The sequence below is a fragment of the Equus asinus genome, chromosome 7, assembly GCF_041296235.1.
Source record: "Equus asinus isolate D_3611 breed Donkey chromosome 7, EquAss-T2T_v2, whole genome shotgun sequence".
In the NCBI taxonomy this organism is placed as follows: domain Eukaryota; kingdom Metazoa; phylum Chordata; class Mammalia; order Perissodactyla; family Equidae; genus Equus; species Equus asinus.
This window is the reverse complement of record NC_091796.1, coordinates 85,229,740-85,250,901: the sequence shown is the minus strand read 5'-3', so window position 1 is coordinate 85,250,901 and position 21,162 is coordinate 85,229,740. Positions and strand designations below refer to the sequence as shown.

At 56.2% G+C, this 21,162-nt stretch overlaps 1 protein-coding gene across 1 annotated transcript; it reads left to right on the top strand.

Annotated features, from left to right (window-relative positions):
• Positions 1–489: 489 nt before the first annotated feature.
• Positions 490–4,625, top strand: IRF2BPL (interferon regulatory factor 2 binding protein like). Its single transcript, XM_014840891.3, has one exon. The coding sequence runs from the start codon at positions 1,443–1,445 to the stop codon at positions 3,789–3,791; it is 2,349 nt and encodes a 782-aa protein (XP_014696377.2). The 5' UTR covers positions 490–1,442; the 3' UTR covers positions 3,792–4,625.
• The last annotated feature ends 16,537 nt before the right edge of the window (positions 4,626–21,162 follow it).

The following is a 21,162-nucleotide window of genomic DNA, read 5'->3' as shown; positions in this document are numbered from 1 at the left end:
ATTGGAAAACAGCTAATTTTGCAGGTGCTTCGGCGTCAGTGGTAGCAATGAATGTAACATCCACACCGCGGGGGGAAAAGGTTTGATTGCAGATGAAACGGGTAATACACTATAAGAAATCCACAGCGAAATTCTTGAAACAGGACATTTAAATTCACTGCCCGGGTGGGGTGGGGAGCGGGATCGGAAACGACGCTTGTGGTTTTTAAATGCGTTTTTACTTGGGAAAGCCGGGCGGGGAGAGGAAAGGTCATCGTCTGTTTAATTTCCAGCCCCAGCCCTGGACTTCCAGCGTTAGCTCGCCGGGCCTCAGCTGTCGTACACACACGGCGAGGGGGGAGGGGAGGGCGGAGGCGCGGAGGAGGGGCCGACTGGGAGGAATCTGGGCGTCCTGCCGCGCATGCGCCTTTCCCGAGCAACAAGTGGGCTCCACAGACAGAGGAAGTGTAAAGGGGAGGGGGGAGAACTGGTGCAGAGCATGGCGGTGACGTCAGCGCTCCGCCCGGGCGGCATCCCGCGCGGCCAAGCCGGGGACAGCGCGAGCCGCAGCGCGAGCGGGAGCGCCGAGACGCGCCTCCGGAACGTAGAGTAACAATCACAACCCCACATTCCGGGCGAGTGCGAGCGGGAAGGGATGCGACCCGGGCCGAGGCGCCGCGCGAGCGCCCTGCAGCCAACGTGAGCGCCGCCAGCCGCGGCGGCCCGGGCGCCGGCCAGGCCGGGGGGCGGCGGGAGCCTGCGTGCGTGCGTTCCTCTCCTCTGCTCTCGTGCGTCCTGGAAGCGGTGGCCGCGGCGGCTCCCTCCGGCCGTGCAAACCCAGCCGCCGCCAGCAGAACGGCCGACGCTGCGGAGGGGAGAAGCTCCTCTCTCGGCTACCACCCCCTCCCTCCCCCGGCCCTCCACGGAAGCAACGGCTTGAGCAAGATTGGACCCGGGCACCGGGTAGCACTGAACCCTCTAGCCCTCGGCCCAGGGAGCCTGGCGGGGAGAGGACGCCCCTCGTAGGGGGGCCCCCGGGGGAGAGGAAGAGACAACCCCCCTCGAGCTTCCACGCACCAGCCGCTCCGGGGAGGGGGCCAAGAGCCAACGGCGGCCAGCACCGGGCACCCTCGCCCCCTCCCCCCGGGCCCAGAGCTTCCAGCTCGGGTCCGCGGCACCAGGAAGAAGGCGCCTGAGCTCCCCTCTCGACGAGACAACCGCAGTAGGAGGTGGGGGCGACGAGCGGGCTGAACTCGACTGCCGCCCGGGCGGTGGAGCCCCCGCGGAGAGGCGCTGCGCCGGCGGTGGAGACTCGCGCTCCCTCCAGCCCCTGGGGCAGAACTTTCTCGCCCCCCCTCCCTCCCCCGCAGCCGAACTCCCTCCCCAGCCGGCCAGTCCTCCCGGAGGAGAAGGCGCCGCGGAGACAGCCCGGGCGGGGGCCTACCTTCCCCAGGGCCGGCATCATGTCGGCGGCGCAGGTGTCCTCGTCCCGGAGACAGTCTTGCTACCTGTGCGACCTGCCCCGCATGCCCTGGGCCATGATCTGGGACTTCTCGGAACCCGTATGCCGCGGTTGCGTCAACTACGAGGGTGCCGATCGCATCGAGTTCGTGATCGAGACCGCGCGCCAGCTCAAGCGGGCACACGGCTGCTTCCAGGACGGCCGCTCCCCCGGGCCGCCGCCACCCGTCGGGGTCAAGACGGTGGCCCTGTCGGCTAAGGAGGCGGCGGCGGCAGCAGCGGCGGCAGCGGCGGCCGCACAGCAGCAGCAACAGCAGCAGCAGCAACAGCAGCAGCAGCAACAACAGCTCAACCACGTCGATGGTTCCAGCAAGCCCGCGGTGCTGGCGGCCCCGTCCGGTCTGGAGCGCTATGGCCTGAGCGCAGCCGCCGCTGCCGCCGCCGCCGCCGTGGAGCAGCGCAGCCGCTTCGAGTACCCGCCACCGCCGGTGAGCCTGGGAAGCAGCAGCCACGCCGCGCGGCTGCCCAACGGCTTGGGGGGCCCCAACGGCTTCCCCAAGCCGACACCGGAGGAGGGACCCCCGGAGCTGAACCGCCAGAGCCCCAACTCGTCTTCAGCTGCGGCGTCGGTGGCGTCTCGGCGCGGGACGCACGGTGGGCTCGTGACAGGGCTGCCCAACCCGGGGGGTGGCGGAGGCCCCCAGCTCACCGTGCCCCCCAACCTGCTGCCGCAGACGCTGCTTAACGGCCCGGCCAGCGCCGCCGTGCTGCCCCCACCGCCGCCCCACGGCCTGGGCAGCCGTGGGCCCCCGACTCCGGCACCCCCAGGAGCCCCCGGAGGTCCCGCTTGTCTCGGGGGCGCTCCGGGCGTATCGGCCGCGTCGTCCTCGGCGTCGTCTTCGACCTCGTCGTCGGTGGCCGAGGTGGGCGTGGGTGCTAGTGGCAAAAGGCCCGGCTCAGTGTCGAGCACCGACCAGGAGCGCGAGCTGAAGGAGAAACAGCGGAACGCCGAGGCCCTGGCCGAGCTGAGCGAGAGCCTGCGCAACCGCGCCGAGGAGTGGGCCAACAAGCCCAAGATGGTCCGCGACACGCTGCTCACGCTAGCTGGCTGCACGCCCTACGAGGTGCGTTTCAAGAAGGACCACTCGTTGCTGGGCCGCGTCTTCGCCTTCGACGCAGTCTCCAAGCCCGGCATGGACTACGAATTGAAGCTGTTCATTGAGTACCCCACGGGCTCGGGGAACGTGTACTCTAGTGCATCTGGGGTGGCCAAGCAGATGTACCAGGACTGTATGAAGGACTTCGGCCGGGGTCTCTCCTCGGGCTTCAAGTATCTGGAGTACGAGAAGAAGCACGGCTCCGGGGACTGGCGCCTACTTGGAGACCTGCTGCCCGAGGCCGTGCGCTTCTTCAAGGAGGGCGTGCCCGGCGCCGATATGCTGCCCCAGCCCTACCTGGACGCCAGCTGCCCTATGCTGCCCACGGCGCTGGTGAGTCTAAGCCGCGCCCCCAGCGCACCCCCGGGGACCGGGGCCCTGCCGCCCGCCGCCCCCTCGGGCCGGGGCGCCGCCGCCAGCCTGCGCAAGAGGAAGGCGTCTCCCGAGCCCCCAGACTCGGCCGAGGGCGCGCTGAAGCTGGGCGAGGAGCAGCAGAGGCAGCAGTGGATGGCGAACCAGAGCGAGGCACTGAAGCTCACCATGTCAGCAGGGGGCTTTGCGGCGCCGGGGCATGCGGCCGGCGGTCCGCCCCCGCCGCCGCCTCCACCCCTGGGACCCCATTCCAACCGGACCACCCCGCCCGAGTCAGCCCCTCAGAATGGTCCGTCCCCCATGGCCGCCCTCATGTCGGTGGCAGACACTCTGGGCACAGCGCACTCTCCCAAGGACGGCAGTTCCGTGCACTCCACCACTGCGTCCGCGCGGCGCAACAGCAGCAGCCCAGTGTCGCCGGCCTCCGTGCCCGGGCAGCGCCGTTTGGCATCACGGAACGGGGACCTGAATTTACAGGTGGCGCCCCCGCCGCCTAGCACCCACCCGGGTATGGACCAAGTGCACCCCCAAAACATTCCGGATTCCCCCATGGCTAACAGCGGGCCCCTCTGCTGTACCATTTGCCACGAACGTTTGGAGGACACGCATTTCGTTCAGTGCCCATCCGTCCCCAGCCACAAATTCTGCTTCCCTTGCTCTAGAGAGAGCATCAAGGCCCAGGGGGCCACCGGCGAGGTGTATTGCCCCAGCGGAGAGAAATGCCCCCTCGTGGGGTCAAATGTACCTTGGGCCTTCATGCAGGGCGAAATCGCGACGATCTTAGCTGGGGATGTTAAAGTGAAAAAGGAGAGAGACCCTTGAAACCAGGAGACAGTCGCCTCCTTTGCCCCAGACCAGCTCTTCTCCATCCAGAGGGCCCCTCCCCCACCCACATCGGCCTTCCCTTCCCTGCCCCCAAGATGTAGAATTGTGAATATTACAAACTGCAAAAAGTTAGTCTTATGTATAGACATTATTTTCGTCGTATGTTTCTATATTTTGAAACAAAGGTATGTAACTTCTTCATTTGAAGGATAAGCTGGTTTGTGTTAAGCAGTATAATATTGGTTGGGTCATTTGCATCATATTCGTTAGCATCTCTTTGGTGGCAGAGTGTTTGCCTAGGTACAGAATTAATAGCCCTTAGCAACGACTGCTGCTGGTGTGTATTTTTGTAAATGTTATGCACTCTCTGAAAGGAAAAGGACACACACAAAAGAAAATGACTTTTTTGTTTTTGGCCAAGGCCAGTGTTGCTGCCTAAAAAAAAAAAATGATGCTATGAAATGGTGACAGCTTCTTTCTAAACAGCCCCAAGTGTTGAAGTCTTCACTTTATTTTGTTCTGTTCTGTTTTGTTTTGTTTTTCTGTTTTGTTTGCAAAATGGTAAGGGGAGGTGTTGGGGGGGTGGGGTGTTTTCTGTTGCAAGTTTGTGAGGGAAGATGTTTTGGTTTGTTTCTACTGACCTGAATGTGTTGAATCTTCACGTGTTGTTTTGTTTTTGCTTTATCGATGCACGGATGCTTTTGAACAGTAGAGCGAAATGCTAGACATGGAGAATCTGCTCTGTTTGTCCTTTATACATTTCTGTAGTTAACAGAACACTGTAATGTGCCTTGGAGCTTAGTAACTTGTAATAAATTCAATTGATATTAATTCTGCCCTGAGTCGGCAAGTTTGTTTTTCTAGGGCTAATAAGGCCTGACAACTCCAACATGGGACACCCCCCTCCCTCCCCCCACTTCTAACCTAGAACGCAAATGCTGGTTGCCTTTGAAAGCCCTCAGATGGCATCCGTAGAAGGCCCGTGCTGACAGACCGCCCCTCCCCCTCAGTACCAGCTATTTACATTCACCTCTTGGGGCGGGGACAGTTGCTGACTAAGCGCTTTCTGTTTACTCTTCAGCATCTTTATCCACCCCCCCCCCCCACTATGCATAACCCAGCTGCAAATGGCATTGTCAGGAAAGCTTTCTGGTGTCTCGCCTTGTGGCCATGAGTATACACTGATACCCAATGCAGCTGTGACTTGTGCAAGTAGAGGGGGGAAAAAAAAGCTAGGGTGTTTGCCTCTTAGATGTGGCAGAAATCACTGTTATTGTACATTTAAAGCAAAAATGCCACAGAGCTGGGAGCCGTCGGTGGAGGCAGGAGGGGTGTGGGCAACGGAGAAACAAATGCATGTTCTCGGCCAGGAGAGTTCCCAGGAGCTTGCAGCTGATGAATTGCAAAAGCAGTTACACCTCATTCATTACACGTTTTCTTTCTTTCCTCCCTTTTTCGTAAGCATTTTTAAAGGCAGGACACTTAGCCGGTCAGAAGACGTTTGCAGGGAATGGGGGAGAGAGAACACCCAAACCCAGTTCTTGAGGTCACTTGTGACCCCAGATAGAACTCATGCCATCTGGTTAAGAAATGCAGTTATTCATCTAATCAACTTTTTGGCGGCATTTGTGAGGTACAGAAGGGTGGGGAAGGGGACAGGGCATTGGAATGTCCTTTAGAGCTCTAAGCCCCCTTGGCTGAGACCAGAATAGAGCCCTCCTGGAGCTAGGCGGTGGCAGGCAGACCTGGCTGGAACCTTGTACTTTCTGGGAGGGAAATGGAAGGAGAGTAGAAACAGGAGGGAGGAAGCAAAACAAACCCCCAGGTCCTATCTGAAGTTCATTCCTGGCCACACCCCATTCCTGGTTGGGGGCAGGCTGGGCCAGGACTGTCCACACTGAGGCTGGAGGAATAGGCTGGAGGAATAAGCGAATGAGCAAAGAGACCTGGCACCCCCCGACCTGGCTCCCATCAAAGAAGGATCAGGAGGGTGAGGAGGTGGGTATGAGCGTGGGCACGTTTGGGAAAAAACAAATCACAAGTTAGCCCAGAACACCGGTGTAGAGGTTGGGTTGGTGTTGGGACTTGCTGTTAATAACACCCTTTTAGCTTCTGTTCCTGCTTTGCCGCCACCATCATTGGAATAGTGGAAACCATGACTGTGTGTGTGCGTGCGTGTGTATGTGTGTTTGGGGGTGTGGATAAATGGCAATTGATGGATCTGCTGCAGCCTCTTAATCCTGGTGCAGGAGGTGCCTGTGTCACCTCTTTAAGAGTCTCCCCACATATAAATAGATATGCGTGTCAGCTTCCTGCAAATGTGTCCTTGCATTTTCATCTGCTGCCAAGTGTTGTATTGGTGCTTATGAGTCATGAAACCTATTTTCATGCTCGGGGTAATTAACTTGGGGGTGATAATGCATAGCAGACTGTAGGAAGAGTTAATTCTAAAACCCATTCTCGCCTGGCTACCAATCACACATTTCACTTAAAGGTCTGGGTGGCTTTTCTCATAAGCTCATTAATAAAAACCAAGCATGTTTTGCCTCGAAGATCCTCCAAGGTGCTCCCAACCCCCACTCCCAATGCGCACACTCTTCAAATGGGTAAAGCTCAGCAGCCTGAGAATACAGCGATAGAGTGTCATGGGTGTAATTTAATCATCATTGAATGAAGGAGCACTGGATGCAGCCACAGCACTGAACTGCGTGTGTGAACTTTGATGCGTGGCTTACCTGTCCGGGAATGGACCCTCTGAGAAAGGTGGCTCCACGTGGGAGTCAGCCTTCTTACCTGCCTCTGCACATCCGCTCTTGCCCGCCTGCCACCCTCTCTTCATTGCCATGGTATTACAGTTCAGGCACTTTTAGGATTACAAGACCCTTGATTTAGTGCACATGGGTAGGAAAGGGGCCTGTCATTAAGCGCTGAACAGTGTAGTTTGCTCCCCCCTCTTGTTGCTGGGTGCATTATTAGCAGGAGAAGCAGGAGCTGTAATAATGAGGCATCCAGCAAAGGCGGCCAGTTAGGTTTCACTGAGGAAGCCTGCCTTCGTGAGACCTGGGGGAGAGGAGGGAGGGAGTGGGAGCGAGAGAGCAGGTTGGGGTGCAGCTCAGTCTGGAAGTGAATTATAATGGTGCAGTTAATTAAAGTTTACCATAGCCAGGGGCCATGTGTTAAATGGCGGCCCTCCCGTCTCTCTTTTTGGAACCATGTGACCTTCCTCTTTGCTCTGACCCATTCCGCTGCCGGTCTGTTCGCCTTAACCAGTCCTGCTTTGATCCCTCAGCTAGATTCCCCCTTCCCTGAAGCTTTCCACATTGCACGCCTAGGAAGTGTTTTCCTCTCCTGCGGGTGAGCATTCTTGTAGGTTTCAGAGATTCAGACGGAGGTCTCTGGATGAGCTTTCATCTCCAGTTCACCCTGGACCCCATCTCCTCCATTCCCATCCTTCTCACTCCCTTCCCCCTCAGAGCCAAAGTGACCAACATTTTAAAATTCACATTGTGTTTATTTACATGCATTATTTGTACAGCTCCTGTAAGCTGGATGTTTTCCAAGTGGGCACGGGGGTAGGGCAAGGAGGACTTAATTCAATACCTTTGAGAGAATAGGCTGATGGGGGTCAATTTTTGACCTTGATCTCTGAGGGCGACACCACAGGAGATGCACCCTGTCGAGTCCTGCATTCACACAGGAACCCGCTCAGCCCATGTTATTAAATGTAAGGTTCGAGGGTGTGTTTTCATGTGCATCCAGCCCCGGCTGTTACTGTAATGAGCACTGAAATTCACTTTTGTTTTATACTTTATCAAATCAAGGAAATTGGAACTTAAGGTCATGTAGTGAAATGCTTTCTAAACCTTTCTGAGGTCCGAGACACCTTAGAAAAATCTGATAAAAATGATGGATCCTTCCCCAGAAAGTACAGGTGCCCCCGCCCCAACATGGATTTGCATACCTTTTCTTTTCTTTTTAATATAAATTTTATGTATTTATTTTTGAACAGGTAATACATTCCTTTGGGTCTAAATTGAGAAGATGCAAAGGGGTAATACAGTATACCTGTAAGGTCTCCTTTCTACAACTGGCCCCTCTGCCACCTAGTTCCCTTCTGGGATGCAACCAGTGCTACCCAATTTTTAAAGGGGTTCATGCACATCTAAAGCCCATCCATCCAACTTGAGGTTGGAACCTAGGTCTGGTCCATCCACCTCATAAAGACGAGGACCCCAAGGCACAGAGAGGTGAAGTAACTTGCCTAAGGTCACACAGTGGCAGAGCCCGGGCTAGATCCCTATTAGGGAATAGCTCTAATGGACATTAAAAAAAATTTTTTTTTAAGGACACTTGGTTTAATTAGAGCTTTCTATGAGAAAGAGTGATGATACAGTGGGGAAAAGGAGAGTGAGTACCTGGTGGGGTGGGACTCAGGGTTTTCACTAACTCTTGGAGAAGTGGGTACAGCGTTTGTCCCTTGGTCTCTTTTGCAGCTGTACCTTTTGGGGAAGGGGATGTTCAGAAAGCTAGTGGAGTCTTTTCTTAACCTTTGAGCCGTGGACCCTCACACCACCTCCCCCTTTGCTGACTGGAAACTTGTGAAGGTTTAAGGACGGTCAGAGAAGTAACCGTCTGAGCATAGCTAAATGGTCGGGAGACAGGAAGATCTACCTGGACTCCTCCCATCTTCCCTTAAGTCTGAGGCATCTGTCTTCGCTCCCTGTCACCCATCTCTGCCTAGCTTCCTCTCTCCCACTGCTATGGAGGGGACTGAAGGAGACAAGTGTTATGCCAGGTGCTGTGTGAGGTGCCAGGCGGATGCACATTATGCCATCCAAGCTTCAGGCCAGGCTAGCAGAGGGTGGGAGGGCCCATTTTACAGATGTGCCAGCTGAGCTCAGAGAGGTTAAATACCCAAGGCCATCCTTGGTATGCAATTCAAGCCCAGGGCAGCCTGGCCCCTTCCCAGGACTCAGATGTTGCTCCATGCAGAGGGCCTCCGACTTCTGACCCGCAGGGCTCAAGCCTCGTCCCTCAGCCCTCTCCCCATCTCCCGGAGTCTCACTGTGAGCCTGGCCAATGCCAGTGAGCAAGGCTGTCCACAGGAGGGGCGGACAGGAAGCCCCTCAGAGAGGGCATTTCCTAAGCTTGGGGATCTAGGGACAAACAGTGGGTGCTGTTCAAGCAATATGTCCAATCGGGAATTCTGGAACAAGACTATTCTTCTGAAGTCTCCCTCAGCTACCTCCTACCCCCAAACTTTATTAAAGAATGAGCCCACCCCTGTCTCAGCTTTGACTGAACACAGAGGTGGGCACGAAGCAGACGGGGGCTCTCATTTCTAAGGTATATTGCTCCAGTGGGGAACATCAGCCCTACAAGCCAGTGTGTCCCCTGGCAGTCTTGCTTGTTTTAGGGGAAAAGAAGTGGCAATTAGCTCTTGGGCCTGGCTTGGTCACCCTGTCTCTTTTAGGGTCACAGATGGGCATCTACCAGGTACAAGAGTCTGTATGCATGTCTTGGGGTTTGACCCAGGAAAGCTCACCTCTCTGTGGGTACCACATTGCGGGCCCACAAGTGGGAGATCCCTGGCTCAGGCTAGCCTCAAAAGAAGTGTCCCAACCTTCCAACTGGTCTGTGGTCTCCGCCCGCTCCAGGCCATGACTCTGTAGCAGAGTAAGTTCTTTCACGTACCTGAGCAGGTCACATCCTGGCGTAGAAACCTCCCTTGGCTCCCTGTTGCCTGCAGGATAAAGTCCAAATTCCTTAGCACAGCAAGCAAAGCCCTCCACCATTTCTCCATCCCAGTGGTAGGGCATTTTAATTTTTAAAAAGGTATTACACGTACATGGTAAAAAAGAAAAATCTGACAGCGTGAAAAGATACTCAGGGCAAAGGTGGTCAGTCTCCATGTTCCACGTCTTCCTGCCCCTCCGCCGAGGGAGGCACTGTTGGTAGTTATTTTTTGTATTCTTTCCCGTATTAGATGCACAGAGAAGCTTAGATTTCTAATATATATCTCCTGGGGGTAGATCTTGGGAGAAGCCAAAGACAAGAAGGAAGGGCAAGGGCAAGGAATTGGACTTGGGTCCGAGCCCCAGTCTGGGTCTTAGGCGTCCTTTATCCTCACAGCCAGAGATTAGCTATTATTTTTCATAGACTCACGGGCAAGGAGTATGTGTGTGTGTGTCCTTGGCCCACGCCCGCTGCACCTGCATCGCTGTGGTGCATTGGGCTCCCTAAGCAAGCCCCTGTGTGGCTTGCAAGATTCTCTGGAAGGAATGGCGGGGGAGGTGGGACCATGGCCGCAGAGGCCAAATTTCCTGTGCAGTATCCAGCGCCTTCCTCCCCTGGAGCCGCAGTCCTCTCCCTCGCCCACCACCCATGACAGCTTGGTGAAGCTGGCAGAATCGCTTCCCTGGGTGACAGACAGGAAAGAGTGGCTAAAAGAGCAAAGGAGAAACATTATTCACTGTAACCTTCCGACCTGACAATGGGTTAGGCATTGTCATATACTATTTCTCCTTTATTATGGCAAACCTTTGAGGCCGGTTGCTGCTATTATTCTCCTTTGACAGGAAAATAGTCATAGTACGTATTATTATTACTCCATTTTACAGACAAGGCAACCAAGGTACAGAGCAGTCAGTAACTGGCCCCGACAGGCCTCCTTTTCTCGCATCTGAAGGTCCTTCAACCCTCCCCCGACCCCCTCCCCCATACTGCACTCTCCTCCAGCGCAAACCCTTCCCGGGAGGCCTGGGTTTTTGTTGCAAGGAGGAGTGAGCATTTGAAACTGGGAGCCGCCACGGGCAGTGGCTCAGGAGCCGCAGCTCCAGGAGGTCGGGCTGCCTCTGAGAACAGGTTTGGGTCGCTGGGGGCGCCCGGGCGACGCTGCCGGCCAACACCCCGGGAGAGGCAGCTCTGGAATGCCGGGCCACGTGAACACGTAGGAATTAACTCTGCGCCCCTGGGTCTCGGCCCAGACGCTCACGTGACCGCCTCCTACGAGCTCCCCCTTCCCTGCTCCTCTGCCTGGAGCTGTAGGCCCGCGATGCTTTGGCTGGCTGGGACCAGGCCACCGAATCCGGACTCGAGAGTTACCAACAGGCCCCCGCTGGTGGGGGCAAGGGGGCCCAGTGGTCTGGAGAGGGAGCCCTCTGGGCTTAGGGTAGTTTGGGGGGAGGGGGGAAGAGGGCAGCTGGGAGCTTCCCAGGGTAGGACAGAAAGAGGGAGAGCTGAGGGGCCCAGAACAGGAGCTGCTGTGGGGTCCTCCACCTGAGCCGGGGTTAAACTACCTGGCCAGGCCATCTGCCAGGAAGTGGCTTCTCATGCTCCAGGCTCATCCCGCCCCAGAAGGGCCTCCATGCCACCTCCGTGAGTGGGGTAATCCGACTGGGGCTGGGGGAGGCAGGGCCAGCCCTAGTATAGGGAGATGGTACCTATAGCATCTCATGAGCCCCAGGGACACCCCCCTTCCTTGTAACTGACTCCTACCTGTCCTCAGCCTACCCCTCCCCAACGGAGGCAGAAGGGATCAGCAGGTGTCTGCCAGCCTTGCCACTGTTTCAGCACCCCGGGACCAGGAGGGCCTCGGACAGCCTGCACCTCTGTTTCTGAAATCCTGCACGGTTGGGGTCAAGCCCTGTTCCCTGGGAACCCGCTGAGTCAGAGCCTGCGGCCTCCTTATCTCTGCATCTCCTGTCCCACCTGCCAGTGGCATCTACCCAGGGCTCCCTCTCCCCCTGGAGGCCTCGTTCCCGCAGGCTGGTTGCCGGAGAAGCCTAGGGCCAGGGCTATTGCTTCTGTCTGCAGTGTTGCCCCTCCTTCTGTCCTCCTGTCACCCTCTGCTTCCCCTCAAGGTTTGTCAAAGGTCCGTGCTTCTGGGGTTGGCCCGTGGTGTAATGGTTAAGTCTGGCGTGCTCCACTTTGGCGGCCTGGAGTTTGCTGGCTCAGATCCTGGGCACCAACCTACACCACCCATCAAGCCACACTGTGGCAGCGACCCACATACAAAATAGAGGAAGACTGGCACAGATGTTAGCTCAGAGCAAATCTTCCTCAGCAAAAAGAAAAAAACAGAAAGGTCATGCTTCAGTGAAAACTGGTACTCACCCAGCCGACATTGACTGGTTGATGTCTGGGTTCAAATCCTGGCCCTGCTGTTAACTTTGGGCAAGTTGCTTGACCTCTCAGGGCCTCTTTGTCCTCCCTGTGAAATGGGAACACCTTTCAGGAGGTTGTTAGAAGAGTTAAAACAGATAGTGCACGTCACTGTCAGCATCATCCCGGTTTGGCTGTTGGCTCTCAGTGAATGTTGGCTGTTGTTCCCCTTATTCTTGCTTGGCTCAGGTGTCCCCCACCTCCACAACTCTCAGTGCGGGGAGGGGAGGGTGTGGGTAAGTGCTATGACCTTGGGGCCACAGGAGCACAGATTCCCTGTCCTATCTGGGGCACTAGGGAAGACCCCTTTCAGGAGGTGGGCCTGCAGAGGAAGGAGAGAGGGAGGAAATGGGGCTAGGAGGCAGGAGCTCAAGGTTCTGGAGAAGGGAGAAGGGTTAGCTTGGTTTGGCTGCTGTGTGGGGAGAGGCGAGGCAGAACCAGCAAGCAAGACCTCCTGAGCTACACTGAGAGGCTTGGAATCAATCACGAAGGGCCACTGAAGGGTGTTGTGAGCAGAGGGACCACCTGATCTGACATTTGAAAAGCTCTTTCTGGCAGCAGCATGAGGATCAGACTGTCAGGGAAGCAGAAGCAGGGTTGGGAAAAGGAGGCGACTCAGTGATCCAGGCAAGAGGTGATGAAGCCGAATTAAGGAGGGGCTGCGGTGTGGGGAGGGTCTGAGAGCTGTGAGGGGGAGAGATGGCAGACTCCGGTGCCCCGATGCAGGAGGGAGAGGCAGAGGAAGGAAGGAGGCGGGGCTAGCCCTCAGCTGGGTGCCCAGGGGATGCAGCACAGGATGCAGTTTTAGGGGAAGAGGTCCAGTCAGTTTTGGACGCAGGGGTGCCAGGGACCAGCCAGGGGCGGCGAGGGTGGGGAGGGAATGCCCGGCGAGCGGGTGGACAGGCTGGTCTGCGCCCTGCAGACAGGCCTGGGAAGGAGCTGAGAGGTGTAGCCGTCTTTGTGGGTGGTAGTCAGAGGTGTGGGTTTGGCTGCTGTCCTCCAGGGAAAGTGGGCAGAATGAGAAGACAATGGAATACTGGAGCGCTCATCTTCCAGGGCTGTGGGAGGAGGAGCCTGGAGGAGAATAGCGGGAGAGATGGCCGAACAATCACAGGAAGTTGTGTCCAAGATGGGGTCATCCAGACGGTCGGGGGGGCTGGGCTGAGATGGAGGCCGACAAGGCCCGAAAGGTGTCCGTTGAATTTGGCAGCAGGGAGGTCCCTGGAGACCGTGGCCAGAGAAGTCTGTGCAGAATGGAGGAGACAGAGCTAGGACGCAGTGTGGTGAGGGGACAGCAGGTGAAGCGTGGGGACAGCAGAAGGCCCACTTGTCCCAGGGTCATGGCTCTGAAGGGGAGGAGAGAACCTGGCAGCCAGGGGGCAGGTGGGAGGAGTTTCTCTGGTGCAAGTTGATAGAGACATAAGCATGTCTATAGGGAAAGAGCTAGTCGAGGAAGAGAGGTTGAATATACCAGAAAGGGGGTGGTAATTACTGAGTGTGACAGCCTGGAAGCAGGAGGAGGCATTCAGGGGAGGCGGCGTAGGGTACTGAAAAGTCATGTTAATAATAGCTGCCATTTATGTAGCGCTTACCATGTGCCAGGCAGCGTCCCCAGCACTTTACGGATGCTAACCCATCTAGTCCACACAACCACCCTGCGAAGTAGGTGGCGGTGTTATCCACATTTTACAGATGAAGGCCCCAGGCACAGAGAGGTTAAGTAGCTTGCCGAAGGTCCCACAGCTAACACGTGGTGCTGCTGGTGTGTCAGGACTTGAACTCAGGCAGCGTGCCTCTAGAGGAGTGTAGTGGGCAGGAGCATGGATGCTGGGGCCAGACTGCTAGGGTTGAGTCCCAGCTCCTCCACTTATTTGCTTCACCTCTCTGTGCGTTAGTTTCTGCCCCCCGCCCCGCCCAGGAAAATGGGCATGAGAATTGTATCTATTTCATAGGGCTATTGGGTGGATCAAGTGTGTAAATGCCCATAAGACACTCGGAGCAGGGCTGGGTCCATAGAAAGCACAGGCAGAGAGACTCACCTGGGACAGAAGTGGGTGCCTCTTACACTGGGAGCAGAGGGAGGAAGGCAGCACGGGGGCGATGGAGGGCCTTTTGTGTAGCATTTTTCTACTTGTGGGCCCTCTCCTGAGTCAGTCAGGGATCCCTCAGGCAGGTTTAGGAGCAGCTTGTGCTAGAGTTGAAGACGCCCTTGGGACAGACCCCGGGCTCTTCGCCCTACTCAGTGGCTCTGGGACCTTGTGCACCTTACTCTCAGAACCTCAGCCTCATCCCGGGCCCAAAGGGGCAGCGATCCCCACCTGCTGGGCTGCGGGGAGGATTCAATGAGATCATGTGTGTGAGGAGGTGAGCCCAGGGCAATGCTGGCGCCCAGGTGACCCTCATTAGACGGAAGCTGCTTCCAGCACTTCTACAAACATTGACGGAGCAGGGACCAGGCACTGTTGGAGGATGAAATTATTCGTATTATTCTTAGAGCCTCAGCAGAGTGCCTAGATGGTCACTAAATGTTGATCAGATGAGGAAAGAGGGTGTCTCCAGCAAGGATGAAGGAGCAGAGCAAGGAGGAGGCGCCAGGATTAATTAGAGAAGGAAAGTGAGCAGAGCCCCTCTCCACTTTGCTCCATAACCTGCACCAGCAGGTGTCCTGGGGCCACTTGCCTCACCCCAGCTAAGACAGCACTCTGTGGGCTGTTGATTGGTAGACCCCTAGTTACATACAGCTGTGAGGTGGAAGATGTGAGTCAAGGGTCGTGAGCACCTGAGGACAGGTGGCGGTGGGCGGGGGGTGGGGGGGGTGGGGGGGGGGGGGAGTGGGCCCTGGCCAGTGGAGGATTTGCTTCTGGAGGCCTGTGCTCTTGGGGCCCTTGAAATCTGCCCCAGCTGACTTGGCTGTGACTTCCCAGGTGAGGGAGGAGTTTGTTTTGGGGAGAGGGTGGGCTCTGGGCAGGACTGGCTTCATGGGCGTGGATGCCTCCAGTCACACCAGGCCTCACGATCAAAAGGAATAGTGTCATGCTTTGGTGTCAGCATCTTGAAATTCTTAATTTAGAACAAGGAGCCCTACAATTTCATTTGCCTTGGGCCCTGCTAATTGTGTAGCCTGTCCTGGTTCTAGGACCGCGGTGCTTGTCTGTCTTCTTGAGCATAATGAGTATGGGAGGGCCCACCGCTGCACCTGGCCCCACAGAAGTTGAGAGGTACATGGCCGGGCCAGAGAGGGGTGAGGGAGGCAGCTGTGGTTCGATCCCTCCAGAAGCCTGGAGCAGAGCTGAGACCTGTGGTATTGAGTAAAGCCTGCTGGACAGTCAGACAACTGGGTTTGTGTCCTCACCCTGCTTCGAGCGAGCTGTGTGCTCTTCAGCAGGTACTGGACATCTCTGAGTCTGTTTCCCCATGTGTAGAATGGGGATAGAGTGACCACCTGACAGGGCAGTGTGAGGGTTAAATGAGGTAATGGATGGAAAGTGCTTAACAAATGTTTGAGTGTTCGCTGTTGGGTGCTTGGTTGGCCCAGGAAGACAGCTGGGTTGGGTTACCCGCTCCTATGTCGGAGACCATGGGAGAAGAGGCATCGAGTCCTCGCGCTGCCCTGCAGGGGACTCAGGATTGAGTGCCATCCTTGGAACCGCCTTCCAGGAAATGGGCTGCCAGCTCCCCCTCCAAAGTGGCCGCCATCTTTGGCAACTTTTGGCCAAGAGCCTCGCCATTTCCAGAGCGAACAGAGGGAGGACAAATCCCAGCTGTGGTGCAGGGTGGGAATTTCAGGCCGGTGGGCCTGGCTCTGGGGACCTCGCTCCCCTCGCTGTCTCACACTTTAGTGTCCCCAGGTCCTCTCCCCTTGGACGCAGGCCTCACACCGCATGGTGGCGGGCCTCCACCCCCTTGCCTGTGTAATAGTGTAATGCCAGCTTCTCTCTGGAGGCTCCCCTCCAGGGGATGGAGCTGTGGGCCGAGGCCACCTGCTCCCTCTTCCCCAGCACCCTGTTGATCTTTCTGATCCTTGACAGCACCTTTCTGATCCTTGACTTTCCCTGAGCTGGATTAAGACCTTCAGCAGCCCTGAGAACTGAGAGGTTAAAGTACACCTCCCCCCACCATACAAATTCAAAATAAAATCAGTGTGAGGAATCCAGCAAACTTCTGGTTTTTCCCAGGATGACTGCATCCTTGCTATTTTTTAAATCTAGGAATTAGCCCTTTAAAAACCCAAACCAAAACACTTCGTCAAGGCCCTTTAACTGCCAGTGTCCTAAGCACATGCTTAATCTGCCTGTTGGGTAAACCAGCCCCTCCTGCCAGAGCAGGACAGAGCCCTGGCCTGCAAGACACAGATTGGGACACTCTGCCCAGAGGCTCCCCCAGGAGAGGGAAGCCCTGAGCCAATCAGCCTCTGCTGGGGGGGTGACGTCAGGAAAGCCCAGAAGCTTCCACTTCCGCCCCTGCCACGGGTGCATGCTCTCCTCCCCAGCAGAGCTGCCAGGGCCAGCCCGGGCCCCCTTCCAGTCCTCCAGCTGGCTAAGGACAGGCTGCATTAGTCCCCAGGCCTGCCACCCTTCACTCCTCACCTGCCCCGGAGCCACCCCCCTCCTGCTGTGGGGAAGGGAGCGAGCAAGTGCTGGAACTTCTTCTGCAGACTGGCTTTTCCAGATCCTGCTCGTGAACTCTGGTTAAAAATAAACCCTGTGTGTCTGAGAAGGAGAGGGTAGGAGGGTGCGGTGGTGGGAGACGAGGAGGCTATGGACAGACGGGAAGAGCAGGCCTCCTTAGCACAACCAGGGAGTGTCCCCGAGAAAGAAGCTGGTGCTGAACGTCCACAGGGTCACCAGCAAACAAGTGGCCGGTGGAATGGAGTGCTCCTGGCCTTGACTGCCTCCTCCCGTTTCCCTGTGTGAGGCAGGAGGACAGCTCTCCGCTCCTCCCTGAGTGCTCCCTGTGAGGTCAGAAGGCCCCTCGGCATCCCCTAGCCACCGCCCCTGCCCGCGCTCTCACCCAGCTCCCCAGCCCAGCCCGCCCAGCTTGTCTCCTTTCACCTCTCCAAGAGGACGGGCCTTTACTGAGTGCTGGGTATGATGCATACCAAGCTATTTACTCCTCTTGATAATAAACCAAAGCCGGAGGTCGGATGCTTCCTGAAGGTAATTTCACGATCCAGGTCCAGGCGAGAGAGGGAGAGGAATTAGCAGATTCAGAGCACTCACAAGTGCGGGGCATCTCCCCTGCTTGACTTCCAGGCCTGAGAACAGGCTGCAGGGCACAGGGAGCACTTCCATCCTGGAGAGGAGCCCTGGAGCGGGAGAGCTCTCGTGTGTGCCGGCTGGAGGTCTCATTGCAGCCACGCAGGGTGGACCGTCTCCCCGCCCGCTGCTCCGCTCCTGCAGCATCGCAGCCTCACCACCCAGCTCTGAGGACGCAGCGGCCGGCCTGCAGTGAGCCCTCTGCGCGTGAGCTCACTTCATCCTCACAGCACCCATGAGAGAGCCGCTCCTGTCCCTGCTTTTTACAGAAGGAGAACTGAGGCACGGGGTCGTGACCCGCAACTAGGGAGAGGTGGATTGGAACCTGTGCACCTCATCTGGCGTGATCCGAGCCCTCCCCCTCTTCCAGCCCCTCATCCCTCGGCCTGCAGTCTTCGGCACTGGGTCTCCCTGCGGGGGCCGGGACTGTGTGTTCCGGTTCTGAAGCTGACGTCCATCGACAGCCATTCTGGTTAAAGGCTTGGGGAAGGAGGGACTGAGGCCGTGGCCTGAGAGTGGAGTTGAGATCTGTGTCTGTCACTCTCTTGGCCATTTTGGGGTCTTAGCTTTGTGCCCGTTTCTCTGGGGGATCAGGTTGTGTGTCTCCTTCCTCAGCAAGTCCCCCCCCCATGGAAAGGCCATCAAATACAGAGGTGGGGTGTCTGGAGAGAGTTCCTTCAGGCTTTAGCGACTGGACAGAGGGGGTTCAAATTTCTGCACAAGTGATCTCAGAGAAGTCACTCTGAGCCTTGAATTTCTTTTCTGTCAAGTGGAAAGAAGAGCGTCTCCTTTGGAGCGTTATAAAGGGGATCGAGTGAGATAATAGGTCATTGTAAACTGTGAAGTCATCTGTAGTTGTTGATGATGATACCTGGATGCTATTATTTTCCTAAAGGAAAAAGTCAGTTTGAGGTTTAGGGAAGGTAGCTGGGGGGAAGGGGGCGGGGTGTGACAAGCGGGAGGCAGAGAGGCTGTTCGTAAAGTGAATTTTGTCCCAGAGCCCTGAGCCCTCTGATCTTCAGGAGTGGGGCTACAGATGGTCAGGGCTTTGCTGTCTCTGTGCTGTCCCCTGTGCCCTGGGCGGTATCAAGAAACTGGCGCGGGCTGGGCTGCTGGGGTGAGGGAACGGCAGGCCCTCACACTGCCTCCGGGGTGGAATGCACCAGTCGCCCTTCCAGGGTGCAGGGCCCCCAGGGCCTACTGCCAGGCAGGGGCGGTGACAGTCCCTTCCCAGCTGATTCCACCCCAGGGGCCCCCGAAGAGGAGGGTCTCTCTCTGACCTGTCTGCAAAGCCAACAGGCCCACCTGTCAGGGGGTTCTTGTTTCTAATCAGCCCAGGGAGATTGGGGGGGTGGGGGACGACAAGAGGAAGCTTCCCTTAAATGGAGCCAGGGGTCGGTGGCTGGAGGAGGAGGTGTGGCTACAGCCTGACACAGTCTCCCCAGCTTACGTAACCACCCCCCACCCCCCGCAGGGGACGCACAGATAACAATCTGGTTGAGGCAGGTCATCAAAACCTGGAACTGTGCCTGCCTAACAGGAACGTCCTGTCCCCTCAGCTGAGCAGATGCCTGGGTTTGGGGAGGAATGGGAGATGTAATCAGATTCTCAGAGTCAGGAAACCTGGATTGTCCTTGCTTTCTTTGTTGGGTCATCTGGTCAGTTATTTATTCAGCCTTCGGGATGTGGTCATAAATAAGCCCAAGACCTTGTTCTTGATATGCTCACAATCTAGTGCCAAACAGTTCTAGAAACATACAACTTGGTAATGAAGGGGCAACTGCTTTAGCTTGGACAAATTGGCTTGGGTTTTGAGGAGTGAATAGGAGTTCACTGAGCAGGGACGGGAAAATCCTAGGTTTTACTTATCCACTGGTTTAAGAAACTACTCCTGCACAGAATCCATGGGTGCTGGGAGGTGCTCTAAGGTCGCAGGAAAGCATGACTCAGGAATGAAGCCATTCTGGGTCTGATGGTAAATCTCTCTGATAATGTAATTTTGGCCTCTGCCCCACTGGTCAGGCCTCCAGCTCTTCCCTGGGCTCAGCTGGAAGAAAACTTGGCCCAGACCAAATTTCTATCTCTGAGTGAGCCTTCCAGTGCCTCGATAGCTGGGAGCACAGAGGTCAAGGCAGGGCATTTTAGTGGCGCTGCAGAGAGTCAATACACAGACGGGAGGCCCTCCCCCGCTCCCTGCCCCTGCCCCCCGCCCTGCCTGCTCTGACCACACCCACCAGGCACCTTGATCTCTCTTAACCTGCTCTCACCTGGTCCTGAAACAGCCAGCTGAGGCCCAGGCCTGCCATTTTTGAGACCTCTCACTTGGCACTGTGGTTCAGGACGTAGACTCCTACATGGCTATTGCCAGTCATTCCCTAGGTCCTGACCTTGCACAAACTACCTGATTGATTCTGCAGCCCCCTTGGGACTCACAGGTGGGTCCTCCTGCAAAATCCCAGCATCCCAGGCCAGCTGCATGCCCACAGGCAGTCACCCACTCCAACACTGTGAAGCCCGAGTTCACCATCTCCAGGACCAGATGGACCACCAGCAGGGCAGAGCCCGTGGGGCGGGCACCTGGGCTGTTTGTGACCACTGCCCCTCGCTGCTGCCGCAGCCGGGGAGGCAAAGCCGTGCACGGATTTGGTCTCCACGGAACTCACTTGCATCTGTCTTTGGATGAGTCAAAAGCATGTCTGATTTTCATGGATTCTCTCTTTTCAAGTTAGAGTTTCCCCGTGTGGCAAGTGAGAGTGGGGCTTCGTCACCTATTTCACCACAGTCAAGACACTGAAGAGCGATTTGTCCCCAGTTTCTTTATTTAACAGACACTTATGGACCACTCGCTACCTGCCCACCAGGGCTGCAAGGACAGGGGCCTCAGAGGAGGGAAAGAAAAGTCCTGCCCTCAGGCAGCGGACGCTCTGCTGGGGCGGACCAGCCCGGTACGGACGTCACAATGCTAGGGAAGACCAGCCCTGGTACAGACGTTAGAATGCATCAGGTGGTGGTAAGTGCTAAGAAGATGGATAAGGAGGTAGAGGGAGAGTGACTGACAGGAGAGAAGAGTGTTATTATCTCATACAGATGGTTCTAGAAGCCCCTGCAGGTGAGATGACATCAGAGAAGAGACCTGGTATATATATCAGACAAGAGGGATCCGGGCCACTGGACAATATCATCATAATCACACTGCCCCGCACTCACCTCTTGAACCTGTCTGCCTCTGGCTCCCTGCAGCTGGGCCGTGACTCTTTGGAAGAAGAAATGACATTTACTCATCTTGGCGTCTTCCGTTCTGGATATGGTCCATATGCCGTTTCCATGTTTCTGCCTCCCTCTCAAGAAGGTCCTTCATGGCACTGAATGCCCATTTCAGGAATAGTGCCTGGAAGAGAGGAGAACGTTTGTTGACTGACTGCTTTGCAGATAGAATGCAGGATCAGAGGCTTGCAGCTGGAGATGGGGCACAGGCCAGGGGCAGAAGCACATCCTAGGGGGGAGGCAGGAATAAGCTCTAGTTTCAGTTCCTGTGGTGGATTCGGTGGCTTTGTGCTGGTCTTCCACGGAAAAATAATTGCAAACATCTATATTGTGTCAGTCACTGTTCTAAGCACTGTATATACATGAATGCATTTAATCCTCATAAAAGCCCTATGTGACAGGTGCTGTTATCATACCTATCTTACAGGTCAAGGTTCTGAAGCACAGAGAGGTTATGTAATTTAGCTGAGGTCACACAGTTAATAATTGGCAGAGCCAAGATGTAAACCCAAGAGTCCGTGTTCTTATCCTCACCCCATAGATTCATACCCCATAGACCGGTCCCCTAGATCTTTCACTGGGGTGTTTGTGCCCTCAGAATCTCTGGGATGAGCCAGAGGGTTTTTGAGACTCAACTTCCAGGCAGGTCAATGTTAAGCAGAGATTTCAGATAAAATTAAATATTT